This window comes from Drosophila obscura, unplaced genomic scaffold (assembly GCF_018151105.1).
Source record: "Drosophila obscura isolate BZ-5 IFL unplaced genomic scaffold, ASM1815110v1 contig_150, whole genome shotgun sequence".
Classification (NCBI taxonomy): Eukaryota; Metazoa; Arthropoda; class Insecta; order Diptera; family Drosophilidae; genus Drosophila; species Drosophila obscura.
In genome coordinates, this window is record NW_024542736.1 from 2166432 (window position 1) to 2183073 (window position 16642).

Consider the following 16642-nt stretch of genomic DNA (forward strand, 5'->3'; position numbering starts at 1 on the left):
AGGATGCTTCAACATAATGCCAAGTCGATGCATGTGATACATATACAAATACAATGATTATCCAGGGTATATTAAACGTGTTTTTCATTCATTTAATACTTGCTCAGACGACAGATGAGAAATGAAAACTTACAATGGCTGGGAGGGATATGGTGTGGGTTTTATTTTGTGTTTGTTTGTTTGGAATGAAATGATCTGGGGAAAGTCTGTAGGGGCTGTGGTTATTGGTTGGTTGTGAGTTTTATATCGTATTTTAAAGCGTAACAGTTTTCTTGCATGTTTTTGTGTATATGTGTGTATTGGTTTTATATATATGTAGATATATATATATACTATATACTCGTATATACCCTTGTTATATATATATATTACGTGTGTGTGTGTCACTAACTAAAGAAAATTACAGTTTATTTTTAAGTTTTATACTATTTATACTTGATATTTTACAGAAGAATTGAATCGCATGATAAGAAACTCAAAAACGTTGGTTGTTTGTTTGTTTGTTTGAATGGTTAAGGGGCAGCCTAATTTTGCTTTTTAAAATTGTTTAGGCTAAATTAAAATCGAGTTCATAACTTTTTTTTTATTTTTTGTTGATTTTTCTCTCTCTTATTTTTGTTTTTGTTTTATTTTGTGGGGAAAGGGGGGCTTGTATATTTTAAATTAAAGCTTACTCTTAAGATGTATGGTGTTACATATATATATAGTATTTGTTGTATATATATATATATATATTTATATATGTTTTATATAAGTATATAGTATGTATATTTAGTAATACGATTCGCGGTTTCAAACTAGTCCCTTGTACGTTGTATGTATGTATGTGTGTGTGTATAAGTGTGTATGTGTATTGTGTGTGTGTGCAAATCAATTATTTATAAAACACAAAAATTATCATCATTTTTAATTATGGTTCTGTTTTTGTATTTCCTTGTTCTGTAATTGATTGCAATTCTCGATCTCGATCTCAATCGCGGATATCTCGACCTCGAGTGTAAAGTGTTTTTGCTGTAAATGCGCTCCCACAAAATGGTTTAAGCAAATTCATTTGATTACTTAGCTGAACGATGATTGATTGATTGATAGATTGATTGATTCCATCAATGCCATCGAATTTAATTGAAAATCAAAATATGCTGCCAACTTTTCCCTACGAAAGTGGATTCTGTTCTGGTGTTTCTCTGATTTCTGATTCTGATTTCGATTCCCTTTCTATATAATGTATAATGTATCTGTCTGTCTGTCTGTTTTCTATGTATGTATAATAAAGCTGCACTCTACAATCCTCACGTTGTTTTTTTGTTGTTGTTGCTGTTACACTAACAATTAAGGTTACTTTAAGAGTTATATGTATAATGCTACTGCTGTGTGTATGTGTGTGTTTGTGGGTGTTCGTGTGTACTCGAAGATACACATACATTTCATTCTTGTTTGTTTCTTTTATTAGGTATTTGTTGTTTAAATTGCAGTAAATATTTTATCGAAATTTTTTTTCCTCAATTTTTTAGAATTTTTTGTTTTTTTTTTGTTGTTTTGTTTTTGTTTTGATTTATACATTTAACCCCATATCTATACGATTTCCATATGCATATGTGTGCAGGAGCATATACAATAAAGATACACATACATTCAAGCAGCATATACATATATATATATATATAGAATTGTGTGCCGAACCAGAATCTGGTGAGAAATATGCCGAAAACGCCCAAAACTCTTCACGAAAGCTACTCAGAAGTGGACTTGCTGTTGCAGTTTCCAGTTTCAGTTTATAGCTCGAAAGATCTCTTGAAAGTGACGCTAGCCGTGTGCCAGCTATAGCCTTTGACCTGGTCCTCGACCGGGACCGCGTCTTAGGTCTGCACCAGGCCGCGTATATCCGCCACAGAGGCGGAGGCCGGCGTGCAGCTGCTGTTGGCACTGTTGCTGCTGCTGTTGCCGCCGCCGCTGCTGCTGTCGACGAACAGTGTGGCGGCATCGATGCCGGACGTGTTCGTTGAGCTAATCACACCATCGGCTAACATATCATCGAGGAAATCGTTAAGCAGGTCGTTATCCTCAGAGCCGACAATCGTCTGTTGCAGACACTTGAGGTTCTTGTCGGCGATCTCGAGCGCCCGATCCATGGCCTCGCACTCGGCTTGTTGCACTGCGTGGGCAGGCGGCACAGGCCAGGACGAGGGCGGACAGGACAGCGATTGCAATGGCAGCGAGGGCACACATTAATTAGTACAACGAAAAACAAAACAAGTAAAATTGCTGTTAAATACACACCGGATTGAAAGAGCTCGTTGAAGGCATCGTCCGGCAGCGTGTCGAACACATTTACCAGATCGTGCTCCTCCAGCAAGTGGGCGCCATTCAATGCTATGTCATCTGCAAGAGAAAATAAAGGTTCAGTGTTAGAAACAGTGTCGATCCCAGTGCTGCTAAAGCTTAAGTGCAATGCAATCAAAACAGCAATGTACGTACCAGCATCGTTAGCGCCAATCAGCTCCGATTCGCTCAGGCCACCCAGTCCCGTGTCCTCGGAGCTGGCATACGCCGAACTGTTTTCGCATATACCGAACATGTCCTGGCCCAGCAGATTCGCCGTGTTGGCCAGGCCCAGGGCCGTGTGCTGGCCGTTGTGCGTTGGCTGGCCAATGGCATTGCCAAAGGCCGCGTTGAACGAGGGGAAACTATTGTTGTTGTTGCTATAACTCATATTGTTGTTGTTATTGTTAAAGTGAAGGCTATTGTTGTTGAGTTGATGGTTTTGCGGCTGCAGATCCCCACCAGCCGCCGCCAGTTGTGCCACAATTTGGCTAATCTCTTCTGCCTTTATATTGATATTGGCACTGGCCAGCAGATTGAGGCCACTCTCCAGCTGCTGCACCTGCGGATCAGCTTCGAATTTGAACAGTGCCGTCTGCTGCTGCTGCTCATGCTTCGGTTGGTAGTCCCCGCTCAGTGGAGCCAGCGCCGGCGGTATGGACAAGTGTGGCAAACCGTGCGACGATGGTGCAGAGACTGGGACTGGCGCGGGTGTGGGCGGCGTGTAGGACAGCTGGGAATGAGAATTGGCCGAGGAACACTGCGAATTACTGGCTATGGACTCCAGCGAAGTGGTGCTGCTCTTTCGTTGCATCACCGCCGATGGCATCACCGGTAGCGTGGTAATCTGGTTGCTTATTTGGTGGCTCATCTTCTGCTGCTCAGCGTTCGGTTTCCTGCCCCGTTTCTGCGGACGACTTACAGGACTGGGATTGGCCTTGCGTTTGCGCTTGCCTGACATGCCGGCTGCTGCCGGTGCCACTGCCAGCGGCACTCCAGCCAAGGGCAGACTCGCGGCAGCTAGCTTGGCCATTGGCCTGACCATCTCGAGGCCGGCACGCAGGTGGCTGTGAACGGTGCACAGGGGCAGCGTATGCAGGACATCGAAGACAGGCGCCAGGCAGGCTGTGCCGTCCATGCGCCAGGCCGCGCATGGCTGGAACAGCTGCTGGGTGCTGTTGTTCACAATGTGGCGCTCACAGTGAGCGGCCATGGTGAGCGTGGGCTGTCCACAGGTGGACACTAGACAGCGATTGCCAATCCCTCTGCAAAAGACAAAAAAACCATTCGATTAACTTCAGTGCTGGAGAGCAACAGACGAACGTTCACTTACATGCCCTGCTGTTGTCCTGCGTGATCCTGATATTTGACCAGCATATTCTGGACGCACTGGAGACGCTGGCGGGCCGCTCGCACTGGCAAATCTTGCAACGATCGCGTGGACAGTAACTGCAGCGCCTGTCGCCTCAGCATACCCTTGCGGACGGCAATCCGTTCCTCGCGGCGATTGCTGGGCGAGAGGGGAACGTCAAGGACCATCTCCCTGCCGGTGGAGTGCATCCAATGCTGTTGCACACAGTACGGCGAGTCCGTCGCATTGTCCGTCGTCTCATTCTCATTGATCGTCGCTGAGTAGCGCTTGGAGGCGGCCTTGCGACGCCGCTGCCGGACAGCGGGTTCTGCCTTGTCAGCTACGGGGAGTACAATCGGATTGGGATGGGGACTCGGTTTCGGATCCTGTGGCGGAGCAGGCTTTGTCGCTAAATTCTTCTTTGCGACGCTCGCTGCATTGTTGGTTTTGTTGTTGTTGCCTCTTCTGCCGCCAGCAGCAGCTCCTGGCGTTTGACGTTTTGGCGCAGCGTTTGCATTGGCGGCAGCATTAGCATTGGCAACTTTGGAAGACATTTGTTCAGTTTTGATGGATGCTGCAGGAGTTCCGGGCGGGGTGAGTGGTGTGGGTGTGGGAACCGGGGACGTCGCCTGGCTGGCTGCTGACACAATCAGCAGTGTGCCTCCAGAGTGCACAGCAGATCCCAGAGAAACAACGGGAGCCGGTGGCAAAGAGACTTTCAAGCTGGGAGCCAATGCAGGTATGCCAGCAGCTGGCTGCGACTGCGGCAGTCGGTGAGCCAGCAGCGGTGGCGTAGTCACCTCGGGCGGAGTTGGCGGCGTCAGTGGTATCACCAACTTGACTCCGTTCGGCTGAGCTTGTCCTGCTGCTGGTGCTCCTGCTGCTCCTGCTGCTACTCCTCCTACTCCTGTTCCGGCCATCAGGACTGGGGGCTTGCGAAAGATAACATTGACGGGTATCTCGTTGAGATCGCTGTCATCCAAGCTGCTGGTGGAATGTTTCTGTTTCTGTGGAGGAGCGGCTGCTGGCGGAGGAGCCGCCTGGACTGTTCCCGTGTTGAACACCGTCAGTGGTGGCGGTTGTGTCAGGTTATAGGTTGCCGTCCCTATCGTTTTGTTCAGTGACTCTACCATGTGGTTATGTTGCTTGTTATTGTTGTTGTTGTTATTATTATTGTTGTTGTTCTGACATGTCAGCGGCAAGGACTTTTTCTTCTTCAGACACTCCACCTTCTGCAAGTGCTGGGCCAGGGTGGTGTGATGGAACTTCGACGGCGGAAGTGGCAGGCCACCCTTGGGCGAGACAATCGGTGCCACCATGGCGGTCACAGCTGCAGTGGGCGTCAGAGTGGGCGAGGGTAACGAGGCGGGCGATGTTGGCGGGCTGACCAATGCAATGGACACAGCCTGGAGCTGATGATGATGCTTGTTGCTGCTGCTTCTGGCTGGTGTCCAGAATGAGCGGCGTCTGCCACAGCGAGGGCGTGTGGGAGTAGAGGGGTGGTGGCGGCGTTGGCGGCTGCTGGCATGCCTCTGCTGCTAGTTTCTCCTGCTGCTGTTGCTGCGGCCTAACGATGCAGACATTGGTAGCCCGCTTCGGTGACGCTTGCGCTTGCAGCGGCAACTGCGACGGCGACAATGCTGGCTGCTGTCTCTGAGATTGCGTGACATTATTGAAATTCGTTGTTGCTGCTGCTGCTGCTGTTGTTGTTGTTGTTGCTAAAGACGCCTGCGCCTTTGCGGTTGCTGCTGTTGCTGCTGCTACGGCTGCTGCTGTGGCATTCAGCTGTGCCGCAAGAGTGGCCTTTCTGTTGCCTGCCCCAGCTGTTGCTACTAGCCTCCTATTGTTGCCGTTGTTGCTGTTGCTCTTGTTGTTTTCGCTTAGGCGGGCTCGCGATTTCTACAAACGCGCAAAAGACAAAAGATACGTGTAAGAGTTTGACATGGATTAAAAAAAAAAAGGGTTAACAACTCTTGCCATGCCCTTGCTGTGGTGGTGGGGGGGAGGCAGTGGCAGTTCTGCAACTATAACTGCAACTGGGTGCATTGTTTGATTGTCTACAAAAGGCTGCCGGCTACCCAGCAACAATGCGTCCCACTTATGGCACTTACCTGTGCATTGAATAGAATTGGCGGCGCGACTGAAACGGTCTCTGTGAATGCATACGGATCCGAATCCTCTGTCGTCGTCTTGCCGGCGACGCTCTCCCCTGGCGTCAGCGTGGCTGCTGCTGCTGTTGCGGCTGCTGCTGTGCTTATGGCTGCCGCTGTTGCTGCCGCTGCTGCTGTGGCAATTCTCTTGGTGGCTGTATTCCTAGCTAGTGCTGTTGCTGTTGCTGCTGCTGCTGTTGTGGCTGGATGAAATCTGGACGCTTGCTGACATGACATGTCCAATGTGAAGCCGTTGCCGCTCTCGTCTGTTGGTCCTCTCCTCGTTCTGTCTGTCCCCGCTGTCTCGTCTGTTTCTGTTGCTGCTGCTTGGTGACCGGTTGTTGATTTTGTTGGTTCGTCGCTTCACTTTTGTTATTTGATCTAAGAGTGCAAAAAGATAACGAAATAAAGAATCGATAAGTCAGCGGAAATAAAAAACAGCAGCAGCAGCAGCCGGCCTGAGACGTCATAACAGGGCGTTGTCACGTGCTCTCCAGAATGCAGTCACACATGCACTCACTCTCACCCCACACACACACACACACACACCGCCACAGGCTCTCTCTTTTACACACTGTCCCTCGCTCTCACTCTTTCTCTCTCTCTCTCTACTCACAAACACACATACGCGAAGGCTGGGGGGACTGAAGGGGAAACGAATGCGATAATAAAAACAAACTACTATCAAAATAAATAAATCTGTTTCGTTCGCTCGTTCGTTGCTTTCTTTCCGCCTCTCTCTCTCTCTCTTTTCTCCTGAACGTCGCAGTCACTCTAACACCTCCAACCTCCCCTCTTGCTGCCGTTAATGCTAATAACAAATGCTGATAATAAAGCGAATTCGCAATTAACTGGGAGGAGAGAGAGGTTGATTTTGGCCTACGACGCATTTTATACCCTTACGTAGTTTCTGCTTACTGAATTTGTTATAAAGTAAAAAGTTGTTACTCAGAAATACCAGTTTCCAGGAAAGTCATCCAAAGTCATTCTGATCCAGAATATATATGCTTTATGGGGTTGGAAACATCTGTTTAAAATCAAGGGAATATAAATAATAAATACATACTACATCTACATGCATATAAATAATACATGTGTATAATGTACACACGAGTCCGGTTAGACGGGCATAGAGAACAGTTTGTTTGCACAAATTTGCATATACAGATATACACACACACGAACAAACAGCCGTATATGAGCAACAACAAAAGAAATTGCGTATAAATAAATGAATAATAGAAAAGCAACAATTATTGGGGCTACACGCCACACCAGTGGATCGCAGCGGATCGCAAGTGCAAAAGAACGCGACAGAGAGAGAACGCTACACCGTGAAGTCAGATAAGCGGAAAATGGGGGCCCCCGTATTACTGGACTTTGCCAGCGCACAAGGCAAAAGGGGAAGAAAAAAGACAAATTATCTTTTCGATAAAACGATCTTAAATAAAGAGTAGAGAAAATTTAGTTTCTTTTCCCAACTATTTAGGAGATAAAATAAACTACAAATAAAATCGTAGTTATCTATTGTTGGATTGTCTATGTTCTTATAGAGATCAGGAGGTGGTCTATATTATCTGATTGGTCGCAGTACTTGTGGGGGGGTTTATATATCATAAACAATACATTATATTAAAATTTTATATATTTTTTTTTTTTAATTTTTAATCTGAAAGCGTCATGATTAACTTTCTAAGCGATTCAGACTTTTGAACTCTGACTGCAAAATCATACCAACTACAGATAGCTTTAAGACTGAGTGATTCCACCTATACGGCTATATTTATCGCCTCGGCGCTTTTGCGGCTGATTAAGGGAGTGTGCCCAATATATATGTAGGGTGTCCGAGGGTGTCTCTCTTATGAAAATTATAGATCCCTGTTCATAAAAAATCTTCCGTCACAGAGTGCACTTTCTACATATGTCTTCATTGTTTTTTCATTTGCATTGCACTTTGATTAGTTTCACACACAGACATGAGCGCACACATATTGATTTCCATTTCCCCCTCGATGCTTCCATCAGGGGAGGAAAGCCATTTCATGATTATACCCCAACAAGACAGAGAGGATGGGGGGAGTACTGCTGCTTTGTTTGCTTATGTTTTCGTAACATGTTCTGCGAAAGAAGGAAATGACTTTGAAAGCATTTGCAGGAATCCCTGCATAACACACACACACAGACACAGATCCCTCCCTCACAAATGCTGGGGGGGCTCAAGAACACCTCCCCAACTTCTTATACGTGTGCCTGAGTGCAGGAGTGTACGTGACAGTTTTGTTTATGATTTCGTTTTATTTATTCAATGCGTTAAGAAAAAGGCGGGTGGCGAGACGTGGGAAGGCAACACTATACGCACGGCATTGAAATCTTTAAGGTTAAAGACGAGCGAATCGCATACGCATTCGCGATTCACGATACACCACCAGACCAGACCTCGTACGCACCCAGCACCAGAGAAGCAGAAACAGAGAAACACGGACAAGTACATCAAATAAATTCCGACCAAAGGTTTTTGATCTCAAGAGTCCATCCACCACAGAAAGAGGAGAAGGAAGAACGAACCCGAAGACTACGAAGAGTTGTTTTTAACAGACAAATAAAAGAAAGAACAGACTGAGAAACCACACTAAAGCAGACTGTCGATAATTGCAAATAATGACGATGCTGGGAATTTGTTATTGTTTGCTTTTGTTGCTGTTCGAGCCGTTCTGTTTGGTTCGGTTTGGTTTGGTTTGCTTCCTCTGCCATCTCTCTCTTACTCGCTCTGTCTATCTCTTCTCTCTTGTCCATCTCCATCTGTGGCAAAGCCAGTCGCGAGGTTTTTGGCCATTTTAGGTCTTAAATGTTAACTCGTTTTTTCATCCGACTTGGAAACACGCTCGAATGTCGAATGATAAGAGGCAGAGACAAGAAAACAGCCAAAGAATACCAAGACAAAAGAAGTCGAGGCAGAAAAGCTAGTGGCAAGACATCGACTCCGGGTAGAAAAATACTACAACAACAACAACAACCACAAAACGTGTAGAAGCCTTACAAATCATTGTTGTTGGAGCTTTAAAAGAAAATGAGATCAGAGATCTTTCAAAGATATCTAATTGTTGTCGAAAGGAAGTCGGGGCGGGCGGACCTAGAAATGGAAACTTGGAAAACTCATGGGCAATGGTAGTTTTCCAGAACAACACTTTTAAAACGAAGAGGAACTACAATAACATATCATATGGTATATGGTGTTTGTACAGCATTCTTGAAAAATTTCCATCGTTGTTGGCTATGAAACCTTTTCCAGAACTCCTCGCGTTGATGCTGCTGCTGCAGGCAGCCAGAAAATGTTAAAGAAACCCCGCGTTGAAAATGAAGGCCCTGGCAAATGAAGGTTGCTGGCTTAGGAAACTTTGTCTGCTCAAAGGTCTGCTGGGTAAACGAGCTCTATAGAGCCCAGGCCCAGCTACAGCCACAGCCAGGCAGCTAGGCGGCAGCAGAGCAGGCAGGCAGAAAGCCGGTCGAGAGGTTAATTACGAGAGCAAAGCGTTTGGCAGCGTTACGCTCACTGAGCTACAGCAACACATTTACAACATAAAGAACCAGAGATATATGTATATGTATGTAGTAAGTACCAGTTGAACATTTATGGACTGGACCGATTTTATGTACTACATTTGTGGTTGGGAAATACTCTGGAAGGGCAGACTTCTTCGGGCCCTTCAGGAATTTAGCATCCAGCATTCATTCAGCATCTGTCGACGCAAAACTAAAATTACATTTAAATGCACATTGCAAATGCAGGAAAGGGGACGTTGACGTCGACGTCGAGCCCGAAACGAACCGAACCCGTTTGTTGTCGTTGCTGCTTCCTTCATAACCGGAAACTGAAGGCTAAATTGTGTAAAGCTAAATATAAAAAAAGCTATATAACATAATGACGACAGCGACCGCCACTGCCAAAAGAGAGAAGAGGGAGAAGATGCAGAAGCAGGCTGAACGTCAGTTGGAGGCAAAGGCAGACTGAAACCACCGCATCGGCAGATGGAGGCAGGCTGAAACCATCGCAGTGGCAGATGGAGGCAAAAGGCAGAGCGCCAAGAGGCAGGCAGGCAGGCAGGCAGCAAGGCAACCAGCGAAGCCAGACGAGCTCTCAGGCTCCACTTCAGCGGCGCTGTACGTAGGCCCGTCCGTCCACTTCCCACTGAGGTTTCTGCACTTCCAGAGCGGTATTTATGTGGGGGATGGTGGGGATAGATTGTTGATAGAGCCTGGTGGGATGGTGCAATGGTGGGTTGCTGTTGCTCCATCACCACCACCACCACGGACCAGGTTAACGAGGTTAGACGCATAACTTCCTGTTCCTTCTGTTTCCAGACAGGTTTACAAAACGGTGTTTAGTGTTGGCACTAGTAGAACCGAACTATGACCCGTATGGTACATTCTTCCAAGATATTACAGGCGCTTCCAAAAGTATGTTGAGGGCAGTTATTCCGTTTTGTTGTTGAGTGTAAGTAATCCAAGGTGTAATATAAGAGATCCGTATCCACAGTAATCCAAACTCCGAAAGGTTTACAGTTGTTTTCTGTGCACGCTGAAACGAAGCGGCAGCTGTCACAGGTACGGTACTAGCGGAAAAACACAGACACCCGAGAACACACATTTGTATGTATATATATACATCTGTTCCGTTAAAGCCAAAGATAACGGCAAGACGTTTTTTGGCAAAACAAACACACACGCAGACACAGTTCGGAGATAATCATGACTGTCGGAAAACGATATTAAGAGCGCCACCATGCCTACATATGTACATATGCATATGTGCTCATTTGTGTGAGAGAGGGAGAGGCCAATAAACAAATCAACAAAAACTAAACAAAACAAATTACAAATTCCGTGTAAATGAACTTTGGGGGGGCAAGCAGCGCGACGAACGCGTTTTGAATTCCGTTTTAGAGTTTTGTTTGTCACCCGTTTTCGTACTATTTACAGCATTCGTATACATATGTACAGCGTATGTATGTATGCACATATGTGAAGCGCACTCGAAAACCGCTGTTGCCGGCGTTTTTATGATTTCTTTTATTCTCACTGGTTCCTTTTCAACCGTTTTCAAAGGCGGAGCCGCCCTCGCCCTTTTTCTCGTTTCCTCTTCCTTTTTCACTTTGTTCCCCCACTCCAAACCTTATCCGGCCGTACACTTGTGTATTCGCACCCCGTGTAATTGCACATGCACTGGTTGCGTATATGGTGGAATAACTATGAATGATTTCAATCAACTATTTTTAATTGCTGTTAGATTCATTCTACATATATACCGAGTAATCAATGTGCGCTGTGCTGTCTTTTTCTTTGATTTGATGCAAAACAAGAATGCGTCACTGCCAGCAATCAGCGCAACACTCAGCTCACAACACACACACACACACACGCACACAGAGAGAGAGCCCCGAGAGCGAGAAAAAATTTACCCAACCTGATGACGAGCCAAAGTAAACTGGCGCCGCAGCGACGCGCGCAATATACTTGGTTTTTGTTGTTTGAGTACCCTTCCCATCGACAGGGTTGTCGACTGGGCGGACGGTGGCGATATGGCAAAAAATTACTGAAATATGCAACCGAAATCATGCAGTTGTCTGGACAATGATGGCCAAATTCATTTTTAATTGCTTTTGTTAAAACATTTGTAGACAGTTTTGTGTACAAAATGCATTTATGTCGAAAGCACCTGGTACGTTGGCAACTCTACGTAGCGTCTCACAGACACATTCACATATACCACAGCGCGCACACATGTACAGACACATACATTGCCAATTACGCCAGCACAGACCTGGGAATTTTTTCTTCGCCCTGCAATTCCACTTTCAAATGCAATTTTCGGCTTGAAATCTTTTAGTTTCAAACTCCAGACGATCTCTCAGCTGTAGGTAAATATATTTTGTAGCACTTTTTGGTGTTTCGGTTAATTGGGCATCGCTTTAAATGCGTTTTATTATTAAATTTTCGCTTCGGAAGTTGAGAGAAGACAACACGCAAACCAAGATGGCGGACAACTCTGTGCAACTGTATGGGTGCGTTGCGTGAGTAATTTGGGTGTGATTGTATGCGGAGTTGCCACTGTGTTCGAGAAAGTACCGCGCAGAGTCAAAACTAAAAATGATAACGTTTTCCCGAAATATTTCAAACAAGAAGACTCAGTATCATGACTAAAACTGATAACGTTTCCGAAATATATCAAAGGAGACGCAAGTCTTTTAATCTCGCTTTCATGACTTGTGCTGGGGCGGGACAGAAGGGAGATTAAGAAAACAATATTAAACCAAAAGCATGGGTCACCCGGTTGCACAACTGCGATTATGTTATATGGATCTGGCTCTGGATGGGGCTCTGGTTGAAGCTCTGGCTGGGTCTCTCTGGGGGTTTTTTTCAATTACGAGTCTAACAACTCTCAATTCAAATCTCAGGCCCAGTCTTGTTGTTTTCCCCACGCCGTCGAGTTGATCGCTAGCCCCACATCGGTTCAGATTGATAATCGTATAGCTCTGATCAATCCGGAGCGCGATGGGAACTTTTTCTGACCGAAGCACAGCCGCTGTGGCGGCTGTTATTTTCTCGCTGGCATTGTGCTCGACCGGTAGGCAGGGGACGGGCACGGAGCCGGGACGTTTCTATCATTCGTAAACACGTCTGGCAGTGAACTTAGTATTGTATGAAATCTCCATGTCCACTTGCAGCTCAGAGCACAGAGAACTGCCTATCGAATACCCAGAATGGTAGGGCGATCGGGCACTGCATCTCCATCCGGGAGTGCGAATACTTTATGAAGATATTGTCATCCGTGAACCTAACCCAGAGCGATCGCAGTCTGTTGCGCGAAAATCAATGTGGTGCACGCCACCGTGATGTTCAGGTGATACAGAGACTTACCTTGAAGGGAAGTTTTAACCTCTAAACCGCTGTAATCTCTCCACTGATTCATAGGTCTGTTGTCCCAGCACGGAGGGACTGGGTGCACTCTCTGTTCCGTTGCTGCCCCAGAACTGCGGCTCTGTTAGGTGGCAGCGCACAAACACCACAGAAACGCGGATCAAAGAGTTCCCATGGCTGGCTCTTATCGAATACACAAAAGGTGAGTCTACACCAGATAGCCATCAATTCCTCTCATTGCCAGTCGTCCACATTTCGCAGCGTCCAACGAGAAGATCCATGCGTGCGGTGGAGTGCTGATAAGCAGCCGCTATGTGCTCACCGCGGCACACTGTGTGGCCATTGGTGCGGCCGATAATCTGCGGATTAGCGCCGTGCGGCTGGGGGAATGGGACACGAGCACGAATCCAGACTGCCAGTTTCTCGAGCAAACGAACACCGCCGACTGCGCTCCCGTATACCAGGATATTGGCTTGGAGCAGGTCATCATCCATCCGCGATACAGCAAATCCGACCAGAGCCAGGTGAATGACATTGCCCTGATACGCCTGGCCCAGCCGGCCCTACTCAACGAGTTCGTGGAGCCCATTTGTCTGCCCAACAAGCAGCTGCGCGCTGACGAGCTGCAGGGTCTGATTACTGAGGTTGGCGGCTGGCAGGCCAAGTCCAGCCCGCGCCTCAAGAAGAGCACGGTGACAATTACCTCTATGGAGGAGTGCCAGAATAAGTACGCCATTCGGAATCTGCACCTCCAACCCACTCAGCTGTGCGGTGCCGCCAACAGCAACGAGTGCCATGGAAACGGTGGCGGACCCCTGATGTTGTTCAAGAATGGTAGCTATCTACTCGCAGGCCTAATCTCCTTTGGGCCCGTTCCGTGTCCAAATCCAAACTGGCCCGATGTCTACACTCGTGTGGCCTCCTACGTTGACTGGATACAGGAACAGCTAAGGCCATAAGTGGAAGAATCTATTGCATTGCTTTTATTTTTTTTGTACATACGAGAAATTGTTCAACCATTCATATACGAATCGAATGTATGTATTTTTGTAAATCGCTTTTAAATAAAAAAAATACAGCAAATGCCTTTAAAGGTTATGTTTATTTTAATACATTCAAAGATTTATGATTTCGGCGGAATTTTTAAAAGATGTGTATAAGGCGATTCCAGGAATGCCGCTAATGTTCGAATTTTCGAACTTGTACCTATACGAATTAAACTTGAAGAAATTTAACGCAGTTCATATGAAATGAAAGATATCCTGGCCGTTTTTTTTTTATTGATTCTACAAGATAAACTTACAAACATCATTATATTCCGTGGTTTAACTCTTGGCCTCTAGTTAGCCTGTTTTAATAGAGGGGATTAAGTTCGTTTCTTCTTCGGTATATTTCCGTTATTTTTTTTACCATAGAAAGGTATATTTTGAAGGGATTCCACTTTGGACAGGTTCTATGTATGTTCAGTGATGATATTCTTAGCTAGCTATTAATATTAAAATGAATACCAAAATCGGGGAAAACTATTTCCGATCATGAACATTTAACGATTAACCCACTGTCTAATTTTCAAAATGACCGCCAAATCGTTTAACAATATCGATATTATCGATATGGTGGTTTTACAAAATTTGCTCTCTTTTCCGAGGTGATGAGAACGCTTTCGTGGTGACTTGTATTTTGTATATTTGTATTTCAGCAACATGGGGAAATGAATTAGCAGCATTGTTCTGCAACTTTGGCACGAAATCAACAAATCTGAATACCTTGGGAAAATGGATATTATGGACTTGAGATATTGTTTGTAATTTCAGGCTCCAATTAATGCAGAAACTACTTGGTTGACCAGCAACAGTGACGTCACATTTAGTCAACATTTACGTTTTATGCTTTGGCCGTTTTTGTTTGAACCTTATTATGTAAACAATCCAATGAAAAAGAGATCTGAAAACTAGCCAATCCTGTACAAAATTTATTGAAGAATTGAATAAAATTATTTGCTTAGGGCTGACAGCGCCAATCAGCTAGTAATATTGAACTGAATATCAAAATTACGGAATACACAAAACACTTGATAATTAAAGTTTTAAATTTATGGTATTTAAATGGTATTTCTTGAACCTGAAATGCTATTTTATGGTATTTATTTTTTGGCTACATGGTATTTTTATCGTTAACGGTCGCGGTCACACTGCTAGAAATTCGCAAGCTTCGGAAATTGCATTAAAAAAATACACAAAGAAAACAAACAAAGTTTAGCGCAAAAAGTGTCTTTTGAGTGTCAGTGCAAACGAATTATAATGGCAGAAGCAGTAAAAGCAGGTAAATATTGGAGCAGGTGCTCTCAGGAAAACTAAACACGACCACTGGCGACTATCTCCCTTGGTTGTTTTTTTTTTCTCTGATGCTGCTGCAGAGCTGCATTCGACGAGCTGTACAGAGGCGGCCGTTACAGTTTCCGATTCGAATTGTCTTGCAGAGAGCGCGTCCCAGAGGCCCCTGGATGGAGGAGGCGGCGGCGGAGGCGGAGGCAGTGGTAGCGGTGGTCCTCCCATGGCCAATCACAATTCCATACCCAAGCGAAAGCATCGCCGCGGAAAGAAGTCTAAAATGGTACCAAAAAAGACCAAGAACCAATATCCGCAGTGGAAACTGGACATGGCATCCGGCCATCAGGGATCAACGGCAACCACACGCACCAAGCTACTCCGTTCCCGTTCGTTGCTCGTGCCCTACAACACGAATCGTTTCCTGATGGAGGAGCACATGTCCGAGGTGCCCAAAGACGACTCCGATGACAATTGCTTTGGCTCCCAGACAGAGGTGCTGTTCCTCTCCAAGGAGTTCTCCAATGTGTACGAGAGGGCACGCATAGAGCGCCTGGAGACAATGAGCAAAGCGGAGCTAATCCAAGAGTGTTTGCAAATCGAGGATCGTTATTCCAAGGCTCAGAATATCTCCAAGGAGTTCGGGGCTAAAATTCGGGCGCTGGATGAAAAGATGCGTCAGCTTACGCGCGAGAATCAATGTGAGTGGCATAGCCTTCAAATCCTCCAATTACCAAATAATTTTCAATGACCTCTTCTATTTAGTTTTGCGCTCTCACTTCCTTCGCTCGTGCTCCACAGCAGCGGGGCCAGCGGCGGCAGCAGCAGCTGCTGCATCGCCGCCATCAGCGGTTGCACCCACTGCCAGCTCTGCCTGCGAGCTGCAGGCACGCCAACAGCCCGCGCAACAGCAGCCCACGCCCATGGACTCTTCCAGCGAGGACAGCGAGAGCGATAGCAGCAGCACAACCTCGAGCACCACGTCCAGCACAACCTCGAACAGTAGCGATGCCCATGAGATGGGTGTGGCAGGACTGAACATTGCCAACGGCCATGCAGAGAGAAGCCGCTCCCGGTCCCGGTCTCGGTCGCCAATCCATCTCAACGGGCATGCCAATGAGGAGGAGCGTCTCCGTCTGCTGGATCCCAATCCCATGGATGAGGATGGTAACTCCAGCGACGAGCCAAAGATCGGCGATGCAACGGACAAGTAAAAAAAAGAGGACGAGGACCCATCTCTCTCCCTCTTTTATGTAAATAGATTACTCAAAATATGTGGTAGAACTTGGCGACATCTGGACAGACCCCCCTCGTTTAGTTGTTTAAGACATGTGTAAACGCTTCAATTGTATTTTTTTCCAATCATTTTTTATAGCTACACCATCTTACCCTTACCATGGATGTAATATTCCATGGGCGTGCCACAATTGGCAACGCGTCCAAATTGTGTGAAATATTTTAAGATGTTGCTTCATAGCGTTAGCGATTTTAGTGCATGTTTTTTTTATAAATGAGAACAGAACCGATTTGTGGATGAATAAAATTGTTGAATTGTAAATTCTCCACCCCCATACAGATGG

The 16642-nt window shown here is 46.1% G+C and overlaps 3 protein-coding genes across 4 annotated transcripts; 2 read left to right on the forward strand and 1 right to left on the reverse strand.

The window, feature by feature from the left end:
* Nucleotides 1-718: 718 nt before the first annotated feature.
* LOC111071005 lies at nucleotides 719-11867 on the reverse strand. The gene is given in 7 exon segments (XM_022362126.2): nucleotides 719-2152; nucleotides 2278-2379; nucleotides 2476-3584; nucleotides 3653-5101; nucleotides 5103-5569; nucleotides 5782-6201; nucleotides 11639-11867. Coding segments are annotated over 6 exon segments (3699 nt in total). The 5' UTR covers nucleotides 6058-6201; nucleotides 11639-11867; the 3' UTR covers nucleotides 719-1856.
* A 411-nt stretch (nucleotides 11868-12278) lies between these two features.
* LOC111071084 (serine protease easter) lies at nucleotides 12279-13773 on the forward strand. The gene is made up of 4 exons (XM_022362247.2): nucleotides 12279-12442; nucleotides 12543-12718; nucleotides 12790-12937; nucleotides 12997-13773. Exons 1-4 carry the CDS (start codon nucleotides 12370-12372, stop codon nucleotides 13692-13694), a joined length of 1095 nt encoding a protein of 364 aa, XP_022217939.2. The 5' UTR covers nucleotides 12279-12369; the 3' UTR covers nucleotides 13695-13773.
* A 1131-nt stretch (nucleotides 13774-14904) lies between these two features.
* LOC111064782 (protein HEXIM1) lies at nucleotides 14905-16641 on the forward strand. Of its 2 annotated transcripts, none has more exons than XM_022352557.2 (3): nucleotides 14905-15057; nucleotides 15152-15763; nucleotides 15828-16641. In XM_022352557.2, the coding sequence occupies exons 1-3, from the start codon at nucleotides 15036-15038 to the stop codon at nucleotides 16274-16276; spliced, it is 1083 nt and encodes a 360-aa protein (XP_022208249.1). In that variant the 5' UTR covers nucleotides 14905-15035; the 3' UTR covers nucleotides 16277-16641. The 2 variants fall into 2 exon arrangements, with proteins under 2 accessions (XP_022208249.1, XP_022208250.1); XM_022352558.2 differs by having other exon boundaries at nucleotides 14906-15057; nucleotides 15215-15763.
* The last annotated feature ends 1 nt before the right edge of the window (nucleotide 16642 follows it).